The 20,408-nt window shown below is 43.0% G+C and overlaps 1 protein-coding gene across 2 annotated transcripts in view; it reads right to left on the reverse strand.

The window, feature by feature from the left end:
- Positions 1–483: 483 nt before the first annotated feature.
- CLIP1 (CAP-Gly domain containing linker protein 1) overlaps positions 484–20,408 on the reverse strand; it is a 153,897-nt gene continuing 133,972 nt past the window's right edge. Inside the window, exons 21-27 of one of the 2 annotated variants that reach the window (XM_025401271.1) lie at positions 18,877–18,929; positions 8,367–8,484; positions 8,131–8,281; positions 7,492–7,541; positions 5,793–5,798; positions 3,093–3,217; positions 484–2,147 (exon numbers count right to left, since the gene is read on the reverse strand). In XM_025401271.1, the coding sequence (XP_025257056.1) occupies positions 1,922–2,147; positions 3,093–3,217; positions 5,793–5,798; positions 7,492–7,541; positions 8,131–8,281; positions 8,367–8,484; positions 18,877–18,929 (729 nt within the window). In that variant the 3' untranslated portion in view covers positions 484–1,921. The remainder of the gene's footprint in view (positions 2,148–3,092; positions 3,218–5,792; positions 5,799–7,491; positions 7,542–8,130; positions 8,282–8,366; positions 8,485–18,876; positions 18,930–20,408) is intronic. The other variant, XM_025401272.1, reaches the window with a different exon arrangement.

Raw genomic sequence — 20,408 nt, forward strand, 5'->3', positions numbered from 1 at the left:
ACATAGGGAGACTCACTCTCTACAAAAAAATTTAAAAATTAGCCAGGCGTTGTAATCCCAGCACTTTGGGAGGCCAAGGTGGGCGGATCACGGTCAGGAGATCGAGACCATCCTGGCTAACATGATGAAACCCCGTCTCCACTAAAAATACAAAAAACTAACTGGGCGTGGTGGCAGATGCCTATAGTCCCAGCTACTCGAGAGGCTGAGGCAGGAAAATGGCGTCAACCCGGGAGGCGGAGCTTGCAGTGAGCTGAGATTGAGCCACTGCAGTCCAGCCTGGGCGACAGAGCGAGACTCCGTCTCGGGGGGGAAAAAAAAAAAAAATTGGCAAGGTGTGGTGGCACTTGCCTGTAGTCCTAGCTACTTCAGTGATTGAGGCGAGAGGATTGGTTGAGCCCAGGAGTTGGAGGCTGCAGCAATCCACAGCCTGGGCAACAGAGTAAGACCCTGTCTCAAACAAAACCAAACCCACAAAACAAAAACGAATAACCATTTATTAAAGTAGATACAGAACACTTGTTTGGCCAAATTTTAATACTGCTTTACATGTTTTCTGTTTGTGAAACAATTTGTATTACATTTATAACCAAAAATTTCAACTGGTAACAGATTTAATATTCACTGTCAAACACACAGTTGATCATCTTGAGGGGAAAATACATCAAAGGCATATATACAATTATAGAAGTTCTTATTGTACATGTGGCATGGAAGATACATTTTATTCCTTTTTACATATTCTAGGAGACATTCAAATGAAGATAAATAGATTCAAACTGGTCGATAAACTGTTCTGGTGCTTTGAGGTCCTTCATTTTCTTTTTTGTGATAAGAAAATCCAAAATTATTAATGTTGAATTTCTCATCGTACATTCATCTAAAAACAGTAAAAAAACTTGTAAAGGAAGATTGTAGGCTGGTTAATTTAGGCGTTTTATACTGGCTTATTGTTAACTGACTGCTGGGGATACCTGCTAGAGAAGGAAACAAAATTGGAGAAAATTCCTCCAGTTATTTAAATCTGTTTAAGAAATAAAAGGAAAACAAACAAATGAAAATGTTGCAAAGCCGCATGATGCTATGTCTGGCCTAGTCCGTTATGTCCTAATGATCATTTTAAGTGTTTTCTTTTTCAAAAAGGTAAATATCCAAAAAGAAAGACACATTGTGTATGTTTTTTTCCCAAAATATAGATTTTTAAAAAATATATACATATAATATATAGAAGCTGAAATTATGGAAAACTAATAAACAAAACACCACAGTAGATTAAGTGGGTGCAGCATATAGATTATCAAATGTCCCCACAGCAGTTTGGGGGCTTTGCCCTCCCTTTACCTGCTTCATGATTTTATAATCACACCTAAGTATTATCAAGCCTGAAACAAAGGCACTACTGATAACAGGTAGTGCAAAGAGCTCAGATATTTCTTTGAATAAGAATAAAATACTTTAAATGAGTAGATGAAAATGCAAAATGGCACATTTTTTCAACTCATTCCAGTGTCAAAGCTTAACCAAAAAATCTAAATATACAAATGCAGCCTGGAAATATTTTAGTGCAAATATGAAAAGTAACGGCATAATTTAAAGTTACTTAAATAAGGTATTATAAGGGTAGGGATTTTTCTATGAGGTCTAGGGACAATAAATGTAATGGCATCTGGTGCAATGTCTTCAAGCTTGAAAATCAAGAAAACAAAATTCGAGGTGAAAACTCACCTACTAAATATTTATTCTTCTAACTCATAAGGGGAGACTAAAGGGCAATTTGTTGAAGATCAAAATATTTTCCTAGATTTGCTGATGGGGTAAAAAATACCATGAGTTCTCTTGGAGTCTGCACACACAATGCTGGTGTTACGCTGTGTCAGTGCGAGTGCATCTGAGAGAGCCGTGTCCTCCACTTGAGGCTTCATCAGAAGGTCTCGTCGTCATTGCAGTTGGTGGCCCAGTGTCCAAACATCTCACAGATTTCACAGTATGGGCGCTCCTCACCCCGACTGCCATGGTGTGTGGAATGGGGAGGGTCCTCTGACATCTGTGCCTGGGTAGGACAATCCTCTGTATCGTGGAGATCAAAGCAGTCACAAATGTCACAGAAGAGGCGAGGTTTCTTCTTGGACTGTTTCTCCTGATCATCGCTACAAATGTCAATGTGTGAAATCAGAAAATGAGTAAGAAGAAACTGAAGAGACAAGAACACTTGCAAAGAATTTAAAAAATTAAGCATGAACTAACTATGGTCAAGTCTGTGAGCCTCCAATATAAGTAGTACATTATTCCACATTTAAAGTTTTTTTGTTTGTTTGATTTTTTGAGATGCAGTCTCACTCTGTCACCCAGGCTGGCAGTGCAGTGGCATGATCTTGGCTTACTGCAACCTCTGCCTCCTGGGTGCAAGCAATTCTCCTGCTTCAGCCTCCTGAGTAGCTGGGATTACAGGCGCGCACCACCCCGTCAGCTAATTTTTTTGTATTTTTAGTAGAGATGGGGTTTTGCCAGGTTAGCCAAGTTGCTCTCGAACTCCTGACCCCAGGTGATCTGCCCACCTCGGCCTCCCAAAGTGCTGGGATCACAGGTGTGGCCACCATGCCAGCCTCACATTTAATATTTTCACATCAAACCATTTGTAGTCTCCTCTCACTCACTTGCCAGATTTACGGAAATCTATTTATGGCAAAGGAACCGCAAAACAATTGGTTTTTTTTGTTGCGTCTTTTTACAATCCCCTAGAGAAGCTGATTTTAAAAACATATTTATTTTGATGAAACTAAGGTTCCAATCAGTATGGCTTTTTTTGAGACAAGGTCTTGCTCTGTCACTCAGGTTGGAGTACAGTGGCACAATCTTGGCTGACTGCAACCTCCACCTCCAAGGCTCAAGCAGTTCTCCTGCCTCAGCCTCCCAAGTAGCTGGGATTACAGGCATGCGCCACTATACCTGGCTAACTTTTGTATTTTTAGTAGAGACGAGGTTTCACTATGTTGGCCAGGCTGGTCTCGAACTCCTGACCTTAAGTGATCTGCCCGCCTTGGCCTCCCAAAGTGCTGGGATTACAGCAATCAGTATGTCTTCATATGAAATACCTGTCATAATTGTTCAGGTCATCCCCGTTCCCATTCAGGGCTGCTTCTGACATCATTTCCACCTTCATCTTGAGGTCTTGATTCTTCCTTTGAAGGTCCACTATTACTGAATTTAGGAAATCAATCTGATTTGTTAAAAAAAAAAAAATGATGTGTAAAATGTCAAGAATATATATAAGCTGAAGCATCAAGAAGTCATGAAGTTTATACCTTTAAGCTCTGGCGGCAAAATGTGCACAAGGGGCCAACAGTGGCTATTAGGAACCCATGCTTTTCACTCTCCCCAAGGACAGGCATGCTGAGATTGTGTGAGTAAAGAGCTGAACTTAAATGAGGCTATGTCTAGGTGGTAAGACTATGGCAGTTTCTTTTACCCCCTCATACCTTTCAGATTTCTTCAAATGTTCCTGAGTAGATGCTATTTTATATTTAAAAAAACATTTAAATTATACTTCATTAAATGTTTCTAGGTATAACATGGGTAAAACTTCATTTCTTTTTGAGGCAAATGAAATTATTCTTTTTTTTTTTTTTTTCTCGCTCTGTTGCCTAGGCTGGAGTGCAGTGTCAGGATCTCAGCTCACTGCAGCCTCTGTCTTTTGGGTTCAAGCGATTCTCCTGTCTCAGCCTCCTGAATAGCTGGGATTACAGGTACGTGCTACCATGCCTATCTGATTTTTGTAGTTTTAGTAGAAACAGGGTTTCACTATGTTGGCCAGGCCAGGTGTCACACTCCTGACCTCAGGTGATCCGCCCGCCTCGGCCTCCCAAAGTGCTGGGAATACAGGAGTGAGCCACTGTGCTGGGCCATGAAATTATTTATTTATTTATGAGACGGAGTCTTGCTCTGTTGCCCAGGCTGGAGTGCAATGGCTCGATCTTGGCTCACTGCAACTTCTGCCTCCCAGGTTCAAGTGATTCTCCTGCCTCAGCCTCCCTAGTAGCTGAGACTACAGGCATGTGCCACCACACCCGGCTAATTTTTCTATTTTTAATAGAGACGGGGTTTCATCATATTGTCCAGACTGGTCTCAAACTTCTGACCTCGTGATCCGCCAGTCTTGGCCTCCCAAAGTGCTGGGATTACAGGCATGAGCCACCGCGCCCAGATGAAATTATTCCTAAACATCTAAGTCTGTGGGTTGGTGGAGTGCTATTGGTTCATGAAAAACTGTAAGAAACATTTTTTTTTAAATAGGAAAAATCCTGCATTCTCCAAAAGTCATAATCTTACATTTCTGAATATATGGGCACAAGTTTGTTTTCATTCTACCACATAAAAAATATTGGCCAGGCACGGTGGCTCACGCCTGTAATCCCAACACTTTGGGAGGCCGAGGCATGCAGATCACCTGAGGTCGGGAGTTCAAGACCAACATGGCCAACATAGTGATACCCTGTCTCTAGTAAAAATACAAAAATGAGCCAGGTGTGGTGGTGTATGCCTGTAGTCCCACCTACTCAGGAGGCTGAGGCTGGAGAATCGCTTGAACCCAGGAGGCGGATGTTGTAGTGAGCCATGACTACACCACTGCACTCCAGCCTGGGCAACAGAGCAAGACTCCATCTCAGATAAATACACACACACACACACACACACACACACACACACACACTGCATAAAAAGGTTAGTTCTTCCATTAAACTCTACAATACATCCAGGATTTTTCTGTTCTGTAGATTTGAAAAAGTCACATGGGGCCGGGCGCGGTGGCTCAAGCCTGTAATCCCAGCACTTTGGGAGGCCGAGACGGGCGGATCACGAGGTCAGGAGATCGAGACCATCCTGGCGAACACGGTGAAACCCCGTCTCAACTAAAAAATACAAAAAACTAGCCGGGCGAGGTGGCAGGCGCCTGTAGTCCCAGCTACTCGGGAGGCTGAGACAGGAGAATGGCGTAAACCTGGGAGGCGGAGCTTGCAGTGAGCTGAGATCCGGCCACTGCACTCCAGCCTGGGTGACAGAGCAAGACTCCGTCTCAAAAAAAAAAAAAAAAAAGAAAAAGTCACATGGAAATTTCCTTCAGACTGTCATTTATCAACTGACTGGTAATGGTGGAGCCATAAGTAAACATGTCCTCAGGGAAAATGGAGAAAGCTAAAGCTCCCTCCCAGCCGAGGAGAGACAGCCGAGCACGCCAACTAGGCGGTGTTCAGGTACCACCCAGAGGGCGAGCACCTGTGCCAAGAGCCCTGGGGCAGCAGGGACAACAAGATGGCCAACAGGAGGGACTGCTCTTGTCCTGAACATTTCCTTTCAAACGAAGGGCATTTTGACTTAAAAACAAAAAATTTCTTCCTTCTACAAATAATAAAAACATCTCATTTCTCTAAATTGAAAGAACCCACTTTATAATATTTAAAATATATATAGATATACACATACATATATACAAAAATATTTTACTTTTTAAAGAAATAGTTGGTCTTTTTCTCCTGCTGGGGAGTTATGAAGCAAAGTTAGCAGTCACTGCAGTCCTTCTCTGCAGCATATCCCAGCATCATGGAGGCCACCTATGAAGGCAGACCTACTGAGTCTATCTTCACTTCTCAAAGTGCATTTTCTAAGTCATCATCATGTTAAGAGCCCCATTTCAGGAAGAAGAAAAAGCCACAATACGGATGTAAGTATAGTGGGAAACTACACACACACACACACACACACACGTGTGCACGCAAATTAGGAAACATGAAACGAACCATTTGCTGATGGGAAGAAAAGTGTTGTCAGCAGCAGATGAAACAGACCGAAGCAGAAAGGAAGGGGGAAGAGAAGACACTGTTAGTTATTCAGCCCGGTAGACACACAAAGAGGACAATGCTAATCCATGGGAAGTTTGTACAATGTTGAATCGTTTCATGCCCCTCAAGGGAGGTGTCTGGCAACTAAAACCTCAAGGTGAGTTTTTCTTTTATTTAAAAATAAAATGTGGCTTTTGTACTTTTGAATTTTGAACATGACTAATACATACAAAATATATTATTAAAATTAAAAGATGGATGTTTATTGCTGTATACAATTATATTTCCAAATACAGAATAGTTTGCCTTTATATAATCCCTTTCTACAAATTTTTGTCCGTTTTGAGACAGGGCCTTGCTCTGTCACCCAGGCTGGAGTGCCCATGTTGCGCAGGCTGGTCTTGGGCTCGAGTGGTCTGCCTACCTTGGCCTACCAAAGTGCTGGGATTGCAGGTGTGAGCTGCTGTGCCCGGGCCCCCCACCCCACCTTTTTTTTTTTTCTGAGACAGGTTCTTCCTTTGTCAGTGAGGCCTAAGTGCAGTGGCATGATCATGGCTCACTGCAGCCTCAACCTTCTGGACTCAAGTGATCCTCCTGCCTCAGCTTCTGGGGTAACTAGGACTACAGGAGCATGTCACCATGCCTCAGTAATTTTATTTTTTGTAGAGATAAGGTCTTGCCATTGTTGCTCAGGCTGGTCTCGATCTTCTGATCTCAAGCAGTCCGCTTGCCACAGCCTTCCAAAGAGCTGGAATCATAGGCGTGAGCCCCTGCACCTGACCCAGGCCCTTAACTTTTTTTTTAATTAATTAATTGTTTTGGGACAGGGTCTTGCTCTGTCACCCAGGCTGCAGGCTGTTTTCTTTTTTTTTTTTTTTGTAGAGATGAGGTCTCGCTATGTCCAGGTTGGTCTCAAACTTTTGAGCTCAAGCAATCATTGCACCTTGGCCTCCCAAAGTGCTGGAATTACAGGGATGAGCCACCATTCCTGGCCTAATCCCATTTTTAGTTTAAAACTAAAGTTGTTTTGTTAATTTTTGCTTTAAGAGACTGAGTTTTCAAGAAATCAGTCTTTTTAAGGTTAAGATGAGTAACAAACCCTTTGACAGAGCAATTCTACTTCTAGGAATTCATGTTGCAGAAATACAAATACGTAAAATGATAGCTGCCCAAGATAATTCCTTACAGCATTGTTTATAATACACCAAAGGATCAGAAACATCCCAAGGGTCATTGTCAACCAATAGGGAACTGACTAAATTATAGTAAATCCATGTAATGGAACACTACATAGCTATAAAAAAGATAAGTGCAGAACGGTTTATCTAGAGTATGCCATTATCTACGTTACAAAAGGGAGGGAAGACTGTATTAGTGTTGGCTTATATACACATTTTTAAAAAATCTCTGAAAAGGAAAGACACTAATAACAGTAATTAACTGTTTGCAGGGTTGGGAACTGAGCAGAAGAAAGAGAAGGTTTGGATATTTAATATATATATGTTTAATTCTGTTTAATGTTTGGACTAGAGGAATGTATTACCCATTCAAAAGACTAAATGATACAAAAGGCATCAAATGAGAAGGAAAATAAACCAAAAGACTCAATGATTTTGAAAAATAGCAAGAAAGCAAAGCAATAAGGCAGGAACATTACCTGACTCTCCTGGGCTCTTTCATCCTCGTCTGCCTGAGTGTCCGTATTACCTTGTATTTGAGAAAAAAAAAAAAAAAAGTGGAGGGAGAAGAGATGTATATTTTTAATCACAATCTAAACTGCAGGGAAAGGGCCTGTGTTCAAAACTCATTTTCCTGTGGACTTCCCAGATGCACCACTTTGAGCACATGTGGATGAGTTCCTGTCCCCTTGCGGGACCCTACAGGGTCTCACAGACACCAGCCCTGCCCTTCACGTCGTGCTCTCCCTCAGGCCTGCTAACTCCTGGGTAAGAATGCCTGTCACATCCATCTGAATGTACACAGGCAATCCACCCTTCTTCACCAAAGGCACCACCTCTTCTCCTGCACTACTGTGTACTTTAAGACCCCTCAGTCTGGATGGCAGCAGGCAGTCATCATCGTAGGTTTGTGACAACATTGACAGACCACAAGAAGGCCCAGGAATAGGGATGGCAGGCACGTGGGGTTAGCCCTCGATTGATTAAGTAGTGGAAGACCCTGAGGAGAGTCAGGGTCAGGGCAGCACGAGAGCTGTCTTCGAAGAGCATCTCTACTAGAAAGGGCTCCTCGGGAGGAAGCGCGGTGTACAGAGCAGCACTGGGCAGGTGTCCTTTACCTGAGGAGCTGCTGAGCTGCCTCTTGTTTTCTTTGAGTTGAAGCTCCAAGTTCTTTACCTTGAGCTCAAGCTTCACCTTATCAGACTCTAGAGTCTGAACAACTGAATGCAAGGACTTGGCAGAGGCGTTTTCTCCCCTGAGCACTGTGACCTGAAACACAGTTGTTTAGCTTAGGCTGGGCGTTTGAACAAAAGGAGGCAGCGTGAAAGCTCGTGCACCCTGTGTGGTACTCTACCTCATTTCTCAGTTTCTCCAGCTCGGCATCCTTTTCTGTGAGTAAGGCACTAGTTATGCTGATGGATTTCTGCAAGGAAGCTTTCTCTTCATCTGCGTCTTTTATGAACTTGGATTCTCTAAAAGACCAAAGAGTTAAAAGTTCCACAAATCAACCGAAAGACTGGTCAGTGTACAAGTGTTCTAGAACAAACATATAATTAACGTTCGTTAATGTAAAAAAATATATATATATATAAACAGGGAAGTTTTATAGGGAGTTAAGGCTATTATGCTCACAAAATTTTACTTGAAGTTTTACTTACTGTGAGGGGAGAAAAAGTTTACCTATGCATAGACATGCCAGAGTCTGCATATGATTGTATCCATTTGAACTTAAAGAAACAAGTTAATAAATTTGGAAGAGGTAGAATTAAAAAAGAAAAACCGGTTGCACCCTCCCCAATATTCTACTAAAATCTAACCCCGAGTTGAATTTTGTTAATTCTTGAATAAATTATTACCAAGCAATAATAACAATTAAAATACACACATGCAAAGCAGTTATACAGATGTCATGCAGAGCAGCTTTATGCTGGAAATATCAATTGGTTCTCACTAATTTCAGTAACTTTTTTAGCAAGTTCCAAGAATGGGTGTTTAAGATGTTATGGGCCAAAACAGTAGTAAAGATGATTATTATTACTCAAACTGAAGGATTATTACTTTCCAGCCATAGACTCTGAAGAGGACATTAAATTAGCTCATAGAAATTAGTGGTAATTCCATAAAGGCTAGAACAGAAAATGTTACAATGGTTTTCTCAGGTGCAGAATGAAAGCATGGGGAGCCTGGAAGGAGGAGCTCAGAACGCCTGGCTATGTTCTCAGCCTGACTCAGTACTTGGTTATCAGCAGAGGGCAGGGGTGAGGCCGTTAATGAGCGGGCTGTGGGAGTGGGAAGAAAAAGGGAAAGATGAAGGAGGAACAGGGAGGGACGCAGGACACAGTGAAAAAGCCCAAAGAGCAGGCTAGCATGTGTTTCCATATGTGTACCTATTTAAAGTTGTGTTTAAAGTTTAAAGTACCTGTTTAAAGTTTTTTTTTTTTTTTTTTGACAGAATCTCGCTCTGGTGCCCAGGCTGGAATGCAGTGGCGTGATCTCTGCTCACTGCAACCACCGCCTCCTGGGTTCAAGCGATTCTCCTGCCTCAGCCTCCCGAGTAGCTGGGATTACAGGTGCACACCACCATGTCTGGCTAATTTTTGTATTTTCAGTAGAGATGGGGGTTTCACCATGTTGACCAGGCTGTTCTCAAACTCCTGACCTCAAGTGATCTGTGCACCTCAGCCTCACAAAGTGCTGGGATTACAGGCTCACACCACTAGGCCCAGCTAATTTTTGTATTTTTAGTAGAGTCCGGGTTTCACCATGTTGGCCAGGCTGGTCTCAAACTACTGACCTCAGGTGATCCGCCCACCTTGGTCTCCCAAAGTGTTGGGATTACAGGTGTGAGCCACTGTGCCTGGCCATACTTAAAGTTTTGTTATAAAAACTTGCATTTTAAAATGCCAAGGTCATTAAAGAGAAGAGAAGGCTGAGAAACTGTCACATACAGAGGAGACGAAGGAGATATGACAACGAACTGCAAGGCGGGATCCTAGTTTGGATGCTGGAACACAAAAGGACATTAGTGAGAAAACTGGTGAAATCTGAATGAAGTCCCTTGTTTCAGTTGAGAGTATGCTGCTCATGGTAATTTCTTAGTTTTTTGATAACTGTGCCAGGGCTGTGTAGGATGTTCAATTAGGGGCATCTGGGGGAAGGTCTATGAGAACTAGATGCACTATGTTTGCAACTCTTCTGGAAATCTGAAATTATTTTACAATAAAACGTTTTTAAGCGACATGCAGTGTGAAACACGAGAGGAAAATGACAAAAATACTTTAGGAAAAACAAAACTGGAGAAAAATTTCCTAGGCTAGGCCACAAGCCATACAACCTAAGATACTGCATTAGCAGAGACAATCATCAGTGAGCGGTCATAACCTTCACAAGAAGTCAAATCACACCTGCTGCTATTCCAAGGAACTGGGAAAATGCAGAGGATGTACTGGTTGTTTTGGAACCAACTGGAGGAACAGGAAACTGAGGCCCAGGTTAGAAACGGCAGAATGTATGTCTGGTTAGTGAGACCCAAGATATCCGGCACACAAGTTACAGAAATCTCATGACTTATGGCAAATTGAAACTCTACACAAAGATGAAAATATAAGTGTTGTATTTATCTCATTGTGTGGCTTACACTTACACTCCAGAATGAGAAGTAGTAAGAAAAGAATCTGAGACAGAAATTTCTTGAATTAAAAACCCCAACATTACTCACGCACTGGAAACAGGTGGGCATCAGTGCAGGTAAATTACTAAGCTAGTAACACCTTGTTAGGACATAGGCTCTTGCTTAGGTTAAAACAGCAACTTAAATGAAAGGAATGTACAGGCGCTTTTTGCCATCTGGGAAGTAAAAATATCTGATGTCATCCAAGAATGCAATAAAGCCTGGGTTTCAGCTAGGCATGGTGTCTCATGCCTGTCACCCCAGCGCTCTGGGAGGCAAAGGCAGGAGGATCGTTTGAGGCCAGGAGTTCGAGACCAGCCTGGCTGACACAGTGAGACCCCCGCCTCTACAAAAACTTAAAAAAAAAAAAAAAAAAAAAAAAAGCTAGGCATGTCAGCACATGCCTGTTGTCCCAGCTACTAGGGAAGCTGAAGCGGGAGGATCGCTTGAGCCCAGGAGCTTGAGGTTGTAGTGAGCTGTGATAGTGCCACTGCACTCCAGTCTGGGCAACAGAGCAAGACTCCGTCTAAAAAAAAAAAAAAATTCCCGGGTTTCTTATGTTTCTATTAAACGCATTTAGTAATTGATTGTGTTGTAAAAATGATTTCCAGAGCTTCACTTGCTATAAATCCAACTCAAATTTAAAAAATGTAATTTTAAATGTTTTTACTAAAAAAATACCAGGATTTGGGGTTGTCAAGAAGAGATTTAGATTTCCCTATAATCGGGACTCTATTTGGCCAAGATCCCACAGATGCTCAGTGCTGGGAAGGAATAAACAAACCTCCAGCTGGCAGAAGGAAAAAGGGACAGGTGTCCTTCTCGGGGGCCACCAAACAGACTCTGCTCATAATCACATACGCACACAACCTCTCAGTCTGGCTGCTTTCTAAGGAGATGGCTGCCAGAATGTTTCTTATACAAGTTACCAACACGTGCATGGTTAAGAAATCTGACTTGTGATTTATATACCAGATGACAGGGTAAGTAGACTCTGGCAGCTCATCTTTGCGACCCATCGTCATCGCTAGCTTCTTAAGCCATCTCTAAGCCCCAATTCCACCATGCAAACCACCAGGAGGGGCGAAAATAAACCATCGTTTATGCCAACATTACTGACATCTGAGTCACAAATTGTATTAAGCCATTAGCTGGAATGACTTGGTATTACCAAAAAAAAAAAAAAAAAAATCAAGAAGGGAAAATAAACATAATATGAAAGAAGGGATAGAGGGACCAGAAATCTCTCTCTCTCCATCTCCCAAGGGAACATTTTATCTAGATTCTTTCCTTACTACTTATATAAGAAATAAATTCCAGTAATGAAGCAAATACCTTAAAGTGTTACTGGGCAAGCTTTAAAAATGCAAGATAACAAGAACCAAATATTAGAACCATGAAGAGAAATGCAAATACAGTAAGGAGACTAAATTTGCACTGAAGTTATTTGCTGTACATAGATATAAAAAGGAAATATATGTGTGTGTTTGTGTGTGTGTGTATATATATATACTGCTGAGAATATTTTACAAAACAAAAGCAAGACACAGAGGGACAAAGGCAGCCAAAAAATATATACAACAATTTGGTTTACTAAAAATATATGAAATTTATTTATTATAACGTGGATAGACTTTCTTTAGTCTTACCATTAAAGACACACAGATATAGCAAAGGAAGCAAGAGTAGGAAAGGGAAAAGAGAGGGGTGAAATGAGCATTGGTAAGTAGCGCAAGCTCGGAGACAGTCAGACAGTTAGCAACCCACAGTGAGCCGGATGAGCTGAAGTAGCACGGGACCTCTTCAGAACTTGGGGGCTTTATTGTCAAACCAGTTTTCGCTCCTAACAGAAATACTGCATGGGCACTGACAGGATGCATTCTGACTCCAAAAATCCATGCCTTGTGCTTTGGCTTTGGAGCCCCTTCTTTGACACGAAAAAGCCTGGAGAAGGGAGCGAAACCAAACCAGCTCCCGAATCTGCATCAGGCTTCAGAGGCACAGATGAACAGACACCCCCCAGCTCTGGCAATTAGAGCAATGCGAGGCATACCCTGCTTTACCCATTACACTCTTAGAGCCTGTTTTAAAAGGCTTGCCCAACTTGAGAGTTTTTCAAAGAAATGATTACATTTTTATGCTTGGGGAAAAATTTTTACTACATATTGCTTGCAACTCGGTGTTTAAAGTTACAAAAAAAAAAAAACCAACACAGCAAATAAAGAAAGTTTCTACTAATTTCTTTCTGTCTTTCTTTCTTTTATTTTTTGAGATGAGAGTCTCGCTCTGTTGCCCAGGCTGAAGTGCAGTGGTGCAATCTCGGTTCACTGTAACCTCTGCCTCCTGAGTTCAAGCAACTCTCCTGCCTCAGCCTCCTGAGTGGCTGAGATTCCAGGCACGTGCCACCACACCCAGCTAATTTTTGTATTTTTAGTAGAGATGGGGTTTCACCATGTTGGCCAGGCTGGTCTTGAACTCCTGACCTCAGGTGATCCTACCAAAGCACTGGGATTACAGGTGTAAGCCACCGTGCCCAGCCAGATTCTACTAACTTCTTAATGATAACCAGTTTAATCCTACAGTTGGGAGTAAGGTCTGCACTTGAATATCATGACCATTTGGCCAAAGTGATTCTATTACTCTCTTAACTATGTATATTTAATGACCACTTCTGAATTCAAGTGTTGACTAAGCTCTCAGTTCCTGCATGACCAACTACATTTCAAATACTTCACAATGTAAGTATTTGCAAGGCTTTTTAAATTAATAGTATATTAAGTTCTTTTTGGTACTCAATGGTTGATACATTTATTTAATCATTACACACAGATCTACATATGAATCCTTCATCAAACTGACTTTTAGAAGGCATCCCAACTATTAGCTAAAATACATTTACATACAGGTTTCTAAAATAGCGATAATTTTCCATAAGCATTAATTAACAAACAAACAAAAAACACTTTTACATATGAGAAACTAGGAGTGAAATTTTCACTCCCAGAAAAAGTTATCTTTATCTATAATTTCTGATGAAAATTAAGAGTGATTTTCAAGAGACATTCCCCTAAACATTGAGGACATAAAACAGCAACAGAGAGAAGTAGGAGAGAACTTCACAGCCCCCAAATTTGTTCCATTTTTTTTTTTGAGACGGAGTTTTGCTCTTGCTGCCCAGGCTGGAGTGCAATGGCGCGATCTCAGTGCACTGCAACCTCTGCATCCCAGGTTCAAGCGATTCTCCTGCCTCAGCCTCCTGAGTAGCTGGGATTACAGGCGCCCGTCACTACGCCGGCTATTTTTGTATTTTTAGTAGAGACGGGGTTTCACCATGTTGGCCAGGCTGGTCTCAAACTACTGACCTCAGGTGATCCACCTGCCTTGGCCTCCCAAAGTGTTGGGATTACAGGCGTGAGCCACTGCGCCTGGCCATATTCCATCTTTTTTTTTTTTTTTTTTTTTTTTTTTGAGACGGAGTCTCGCTCTGTCGCCCGGGCTGGAGTGCAGTGGCCGGATCTCAGCTCACTGCAAGCTCCGCCTCCCGGGTTCACGCCATTCTCCGGCCTCAGCCTCCCGAGTAGCTGGGACTACAGACGCCCGCCACCTCGCCCGGCTAGTTTTTTGTATTTCTTAATAGAGACGGGGTTTCACCATGTTAGCCAGGATGGTCTCGATCTCCTGACCTCGTGATCCGCCCGTCTCGGCCTCCCAAAGTGCTGGGATTACAGGCTTGAGCCACCGCGCCCGGCCTTATTCCATCTTTTTAAGCCATGAAAAACGTCCTATGCCTAACCGTATTTTTAAAGGCATGTAATTTAAAGTTACATAAGGACTTTATCATTAAGTACATCATATTTTTAAAAATATATATATACATAAATAATAAATAAATAAAAAGCTGAAAAATGCACTGAGAAGAGAACCAGCATAAAAATCTGATGACCTGAGTCTTTAGCCTGCACCTATCTTTTATTAGTCCTGAGTTCTCGGCCAACTTGCCTAACTTTTTGAGTTTTAGTTTCATCGTTTTATGTATTTATTTTATTTTAAAGACAGAGTCTCGCTATGTTGCCCAGGCTAGAGTACAGAAGCTCTTCTCAGGCATGATCAGAGTGCACTACAGCACTGAATGCCTGTGCTCAAGTGATCCTCTCACCTCAGGCTCCTGAGTAGCTGGGACTACAGGCATGTGCCACCATGTCCAGCTAATTTCATCATTTGAAAATGCAAGCTCCACCATTATATTTCACTGGGTTGTTTTGAGATGAGATCAATTTGTGAATTATGAAGTGCTACATAAATGTAGGGAGACACCAGTCTTTTTTTTTTTTTTGAGACGGAGTCTTGCTCTGTCACCAGGCTGGAGTGCAGTGGCACGATCTCGGCTTACTACAACCTCCACCTCCTGAGTTCAGGCAATTCTCCCACCTCAGCCCCCCGAGTAGCTGGGACTACAGGCATGTGCCACCATGCCCAGCTAACTTTTGTATTTTTAGTAGAGATAGGGCTTCACCTTTCACCGTGTTGGCCAGGATGGTCTCGATCTCTTGACTTTGTGATCTACCCACCTCGGCCTCCCAAAGTGCTGGGATTACAGGTGTGAGCCACTGCGCCTGGCCTAATTTTTGTATTTTTAGTAGAGACTGGGTTTCACTATTTTGCCAGGCTGGTCTTGAACTCCTGACCTCAAGTGATCCACCCGACTTGGCCTCCCAAAGTGCTGGGATTACAGGTGTGAGCCACAGCGCCTGACCTCTTTTTTTTTTTTAAATGAAGACACAGTCTCACCATGTTGCCCAGGCTGGTCTCGAACTCTCATGCTCAAGTGATCCTCCCTCTTTGGCCTCCCAAACTGCTGGGGTTACAGGCATGAACCACCTTGCCCGGCCACAGCTCCCTTGCCAGAATGCTACAGGAACAAGTCCTATTTATTTTTCCACATGTCCTTGATAACTCCTTACATAAGCGTTTAAAAATAAATAAATAAAAACCTTATTTATGTAAAATTAAATACCCTGAGGCCCACAGAGACAGAATGGTGCCTGTAAACAGGAATGAGGTTTAGGCACGGCAAACTAGGCATCACTTTTCTTTTTTTTTTTTTTTTTTTTTTTTTTTTGAGACGGAGTCTCGCTCTGTCACCCAGGCTGGAGTGCAGTGGCCGGATCTCAGCTCACTGCAAGCTCCACCTCCCGGGTTCACGCCATTCTCCTGCCTCAGCCTCCTGTGTAGCTGGGACTACAGGCGCCCGCCACCTCGCCCGGCTAAGTTTTTGTATTTTTAGTAGAGACGGGGTTTCACTGTGTTAGCCAGGATGGTCTCGATCTCCTGACCTCGTGATCCGCCCGTCTCGGCCTCCCAAAGTGCTGGGATTACAGGCTTGAGCCACCGCGCCCGGCTGGCATCACTTTTCAAGGTCCCTGGAGAACATCTGGCTGGGCTGGGAATCATTGGTCATGCTATTCTTTAAGGTTTGTTTCTAGTTTTAGTTTTAGTTTTGTTTCTAATAAGCAAAAAAGCACATCACTATTGTGATATGCACCCATTTAGTATTCTGCAGCAACTGCTGGACAGGCTGTGGTTCTCAGCAGTAGCACCCACTAAACCTGCTTGGCACCGTGTAAAGCACATTCTCTAAACAAAAAACGCACATTTTAAAAGAGCAGACAGGCCAGGTGCAATGGCTCACGCCTGTAATCCCAACACTTTGGGAGGCTGAGGTGGATGGATCACGAGGTCAGGAGTTAGAGACCAGCCTGGCCAAGAGGGTGAAACCCTGTCTCTACTAAAAATACAAAAATTAACCGGGCGTGGTGGTGCACGCCTGTAATCCCAGCTACTTGGGAGGCTGAGGCAGGAGAATTGCTTGAACCTGGGAGGTGGAGGTTGCAGTGAGAGCCGAGATCGTGCCACTGCACTCCAGCCTGGGTGACAGAGCAAGACTCTGTCTCAAAAAAAGAATTAGACAAAAACTTATCAGGGGCATGGCAGTGGTGAAACACACAAGCATTCTGAGTATAAACACCACCTTAGGGAAATTTCATTAAGTATTTCTAAATTTAAAAAAAGGAAAGGTAGCCTGGGCAACATAAAGAGACCTTGTCACTATAAAACAATTTTTTACTGGGCACGGTGGCTCCCACACCTGTAATCCCAATACTTTGGGAGGCTGAGGCGGGCAGATCACAGGGTCAGGAGATCGAGACCATCGTGGCTAACATGGTGAAACCCCATCTCTACCAAAAATACAAAAAATTAGCTGGGCATGGTGGCGGGCACCTGTAGTCCCAGCTGCTCAGGAGGCTAAGGCAGGAGAATGGCGTGAACCCGGGAGGCAGAGCTTGCAGTGAGCCGAGATTGCGCCACTGCACTCCAGCCTGGGTGACAGAGAGAGACTCCATCTCAAAAAAAAAAAAAAAAAAAAAACTTAAAAGCTGGGTGCGGTGGCTCACGCCTGTAATCCCAGCACTTTGGGAGGCCGAGGCAGGTGGATCACAAGGTCAGGAGATTGAGACCATCCTGGCTAACACAGTGAAACCCGCCTCTACTAAAACCACAAAAATTTAGCTGGGTGTGGTGGTGGGCACCTGTAGTCCCAGCTACTCAGGAGAGGGAGGCAGGAGAATCGCTTGAACCCAGGAGGCAGAGGTTGCAGTGAGCCGAGATCGCGCCACTGCACTCCAGCCTGGGCCACAGAGTGAGACTCCCTCTCAAACAAACAAACAAAAAATTAGCCAGGTGTGGTCACGCATGCATGCCTGTAGTCCCAGCTACTTGGGAGGCTGAGAGGTGGGAAGATCAATTGAGCCCAGGAGATTGAGGCTGCAGTAAGCCATGATTGAGCCACTGTACTCCAACCAGGGCGACAGAGCAAGACCATGTCTTGAAAAAAAAATAAATTTAAAAAAGAAAATGCATCCCTGGACCAAGGCCTAATGTCCTTTAGAATGTGGCTAATGGAATCCAAATCGCTAAATCTAAATAAATAAATAAAACCCTCAACTCCTAAGCAACTGCCAAGCTGGCAGAGGAGACAGTGCTGCGTAAAACACACACCTCAGTAGGTTGGTGGGGAAACCTGCTCTGCCCTGACGAGTGGGAATAAAATACTTCATGAGAGCATGGAGAAATTACTGGTTATGCTACTGTTTAAGGTTTGTTTTTATTTCTAGTTTTGTTTCTAACAAAAAGCACATCACTGTTGTGATATGTACCCATTCTGTAGCGCCCACTGGACAGACTGTGGTTCTCAGCAGTAGCACCCCCTAAACTTGCTTGGCACTGTGTAGCAGAGACATTCTCTAAACAAAAACTACACGTTCTAAAAGAGCAGACAAAGACTTATCAGCTTATAGAAGCATCAGGCTTCTGTACAATTATTTCTGTGGGCCGTGTTCTTCCTTACTGGAAAGTACTGAAAAAGTTATCCTAGTTTTTAATTTGAGTATCATTTGACTATCATGGGAGAGTAAGTAAAAGCCTTTTAAAGCAAATAGAAACATTTAAAATGACATTACCCATTATTAGTGAACATTAAAATTTTTATATAATTGAAATCAGTATTTATATCCAGATCAATAACTATATGTAAGACTCTAGTATTTTTAGTTACTGAAACTAGGAGATAACAGTGGTGTAACATGAGACAATCTGATTTTAGATCACTTCTGAGTGAAAGCAACTGAACATGGCTTACAAATAAAACTACTGTGAAACTTCTGCAAATGAATTTTCTTTTTTTTTTTTTTTTTTGAGACGGAGTCTCGCACTGTCACCAGGCTGGAGTGCAGTGGCGCTATGTTGGCTCACTGCAACCTCCGCCTCCCAGGCTCAAGTGACTCTCCTGCCTCAGCCTCGCAAGTAGTTGAGATTATAGGCGCCCGCCACTATGACCGGCTAATTTTTTGTATTTTTAGTAGAGATGGGGTTTCACTATGTTGGTCAGGCTGGTGTCGAACTCCTCGTGATCCGCCAGCCTTGGCCTCCCAAAGTTCTGGGATTACAGGTGTGAGCCACTGTGCCTAGCCCTGTAAATGGATTTTCATATTTTGTCAATTACAAGTACCAAACTATCACAATGCCATTTTCCGAATATAAGAAGGTCACTTGTTTTCTGCTATAAGTTACCACATATACCATGTTCTGACATCTTATTAAACACACACACACATACAACAGTAAACAGAAAGCTTACCTTTTTTTCATTTCTAACAACTGATTATTGAGCACAGATCTTTCTTCTTCCAGCTAGGAAAAAAACATAAAAAACTTTCGTTCATAACCAGGCCACAGAGAGGCATATTTTTCATCCCACATGTCATCCCCCAGGTTCCAGGATACCTAAAGCCACTGGCTTTCCTCACCAGCAATGAAGAGTAGCAAGTGGTCACTCTATCGCAGGATATTGTTATTAATATATAAATCACTTATGACCTCAGTAACTCCCCCTCCTCAGGGATCTGAGAGTTAAAAATATTAAATAATAACACCTTGAACACAACAAAGCACCACATCTTAAGTATTCAAAATTTTTTTTTTTATAAAAACAATAACACCTTGAACACAACAAAGCACCACATCTTAAGTATTCAAAATTTTTTTTTTTTTTTTTTTTTTTTTTTGATACGGAGTCCCACACTGTCGCCCAGGCTGAAGTGCAGTGGCACAATCTCTGCTCATTGCAAGCTCCACTTCCCGGGTTCACGCCATTCTCCTGCCTCAGCCTCCTGAGTGGCTGGGACCACAGGCGCCCACCACCATGCCCAGCCAATGTTTTGTATTTTTAGTAGAGATGGGGTTTCACTGCGTTAGCCAGGATGGTCTCGATCTCCTGACCTCGTGATCCGCCTGCCGGCCTCCCAGAGTGCTGGGATTACAGGCACAAGCCACCGCTCCCGGCCAGCATTCAAAAATGTTAATTGGCCAGGCGCAGTGACTCACACCTGTAATCTCAGCACTTTGGCGGGGCCAAAGTGGGCGGGGATCACCTGAGGTCAGGAGGTTGAGCCCAGCCTGACCAACATGGTGAAAGCCCATCTCTACTAAAAATATAAAAATTAGCTGGGTGTGGTGGTGTATGCCTGTGATCCCAGCTACTAGGGAGGCTGAGGCAGGAGAATGGCGTGAACCCGGGAGGCGGAGCTTGTAGTGAGCCGAGATCGAGCCACTACACTCCAGCCTGGGCGACAGAGCGAGACTCCGTCTCAAAAAAAAAAGATTGTTAAATGAGTGAGTAAAGCTCCACTGCTAACATTCTAGTTCCTCTACTTAAACCGCAAAGGTCAAGTGTCACTAAATTGCAGAGGACTAGGAGCAGGCTACCTACTCTCTATGGGCCTCAATTTACTCATCCATCAATTCAACACACATTCACTGAATGGTTACTATATTCAAGCATTATTCAAGTATTTGTTTCTCATGTATAAAACAAAGAGGTTACAAAAGAATTTCCAGTGGTTCTTTATTATCCCATGAAGGATAAAAAACAACAGATTCAGGTAGTTAATCTTGTGAAGGAAGAATCATCTCTGCCTCCAACTTGCACTACCCAGTTTGGCCAAATACCACCAGTTTCAACTCACACTGTTTTGTTTTTGTTTTTGTTTTGATACAGAGTCTTGCTCTGTTGCTGAGGCTGGAGTGCGGTGGTACAATCTTGGCTCACTGCAACCTCCGCTTCCCAGGTTCAAGTGATTCTCCTGCTTCAGTCTCCCAAGTAGCTGGGAT

Source organism: Theropithecus gelada, chromosome 11, assembly GCF_003255815.1.
Source record: "Theropithecus gelada isolate Dixy chromosome 11, Tgel_1.0, whole genome shotgun sequence".
Lineage (NCBI taxonomy): Eukaryota > Metazoa > Chordata > Mammalia > Primates > Cercopithecidae > Theropithecus > Theropithecus gelada.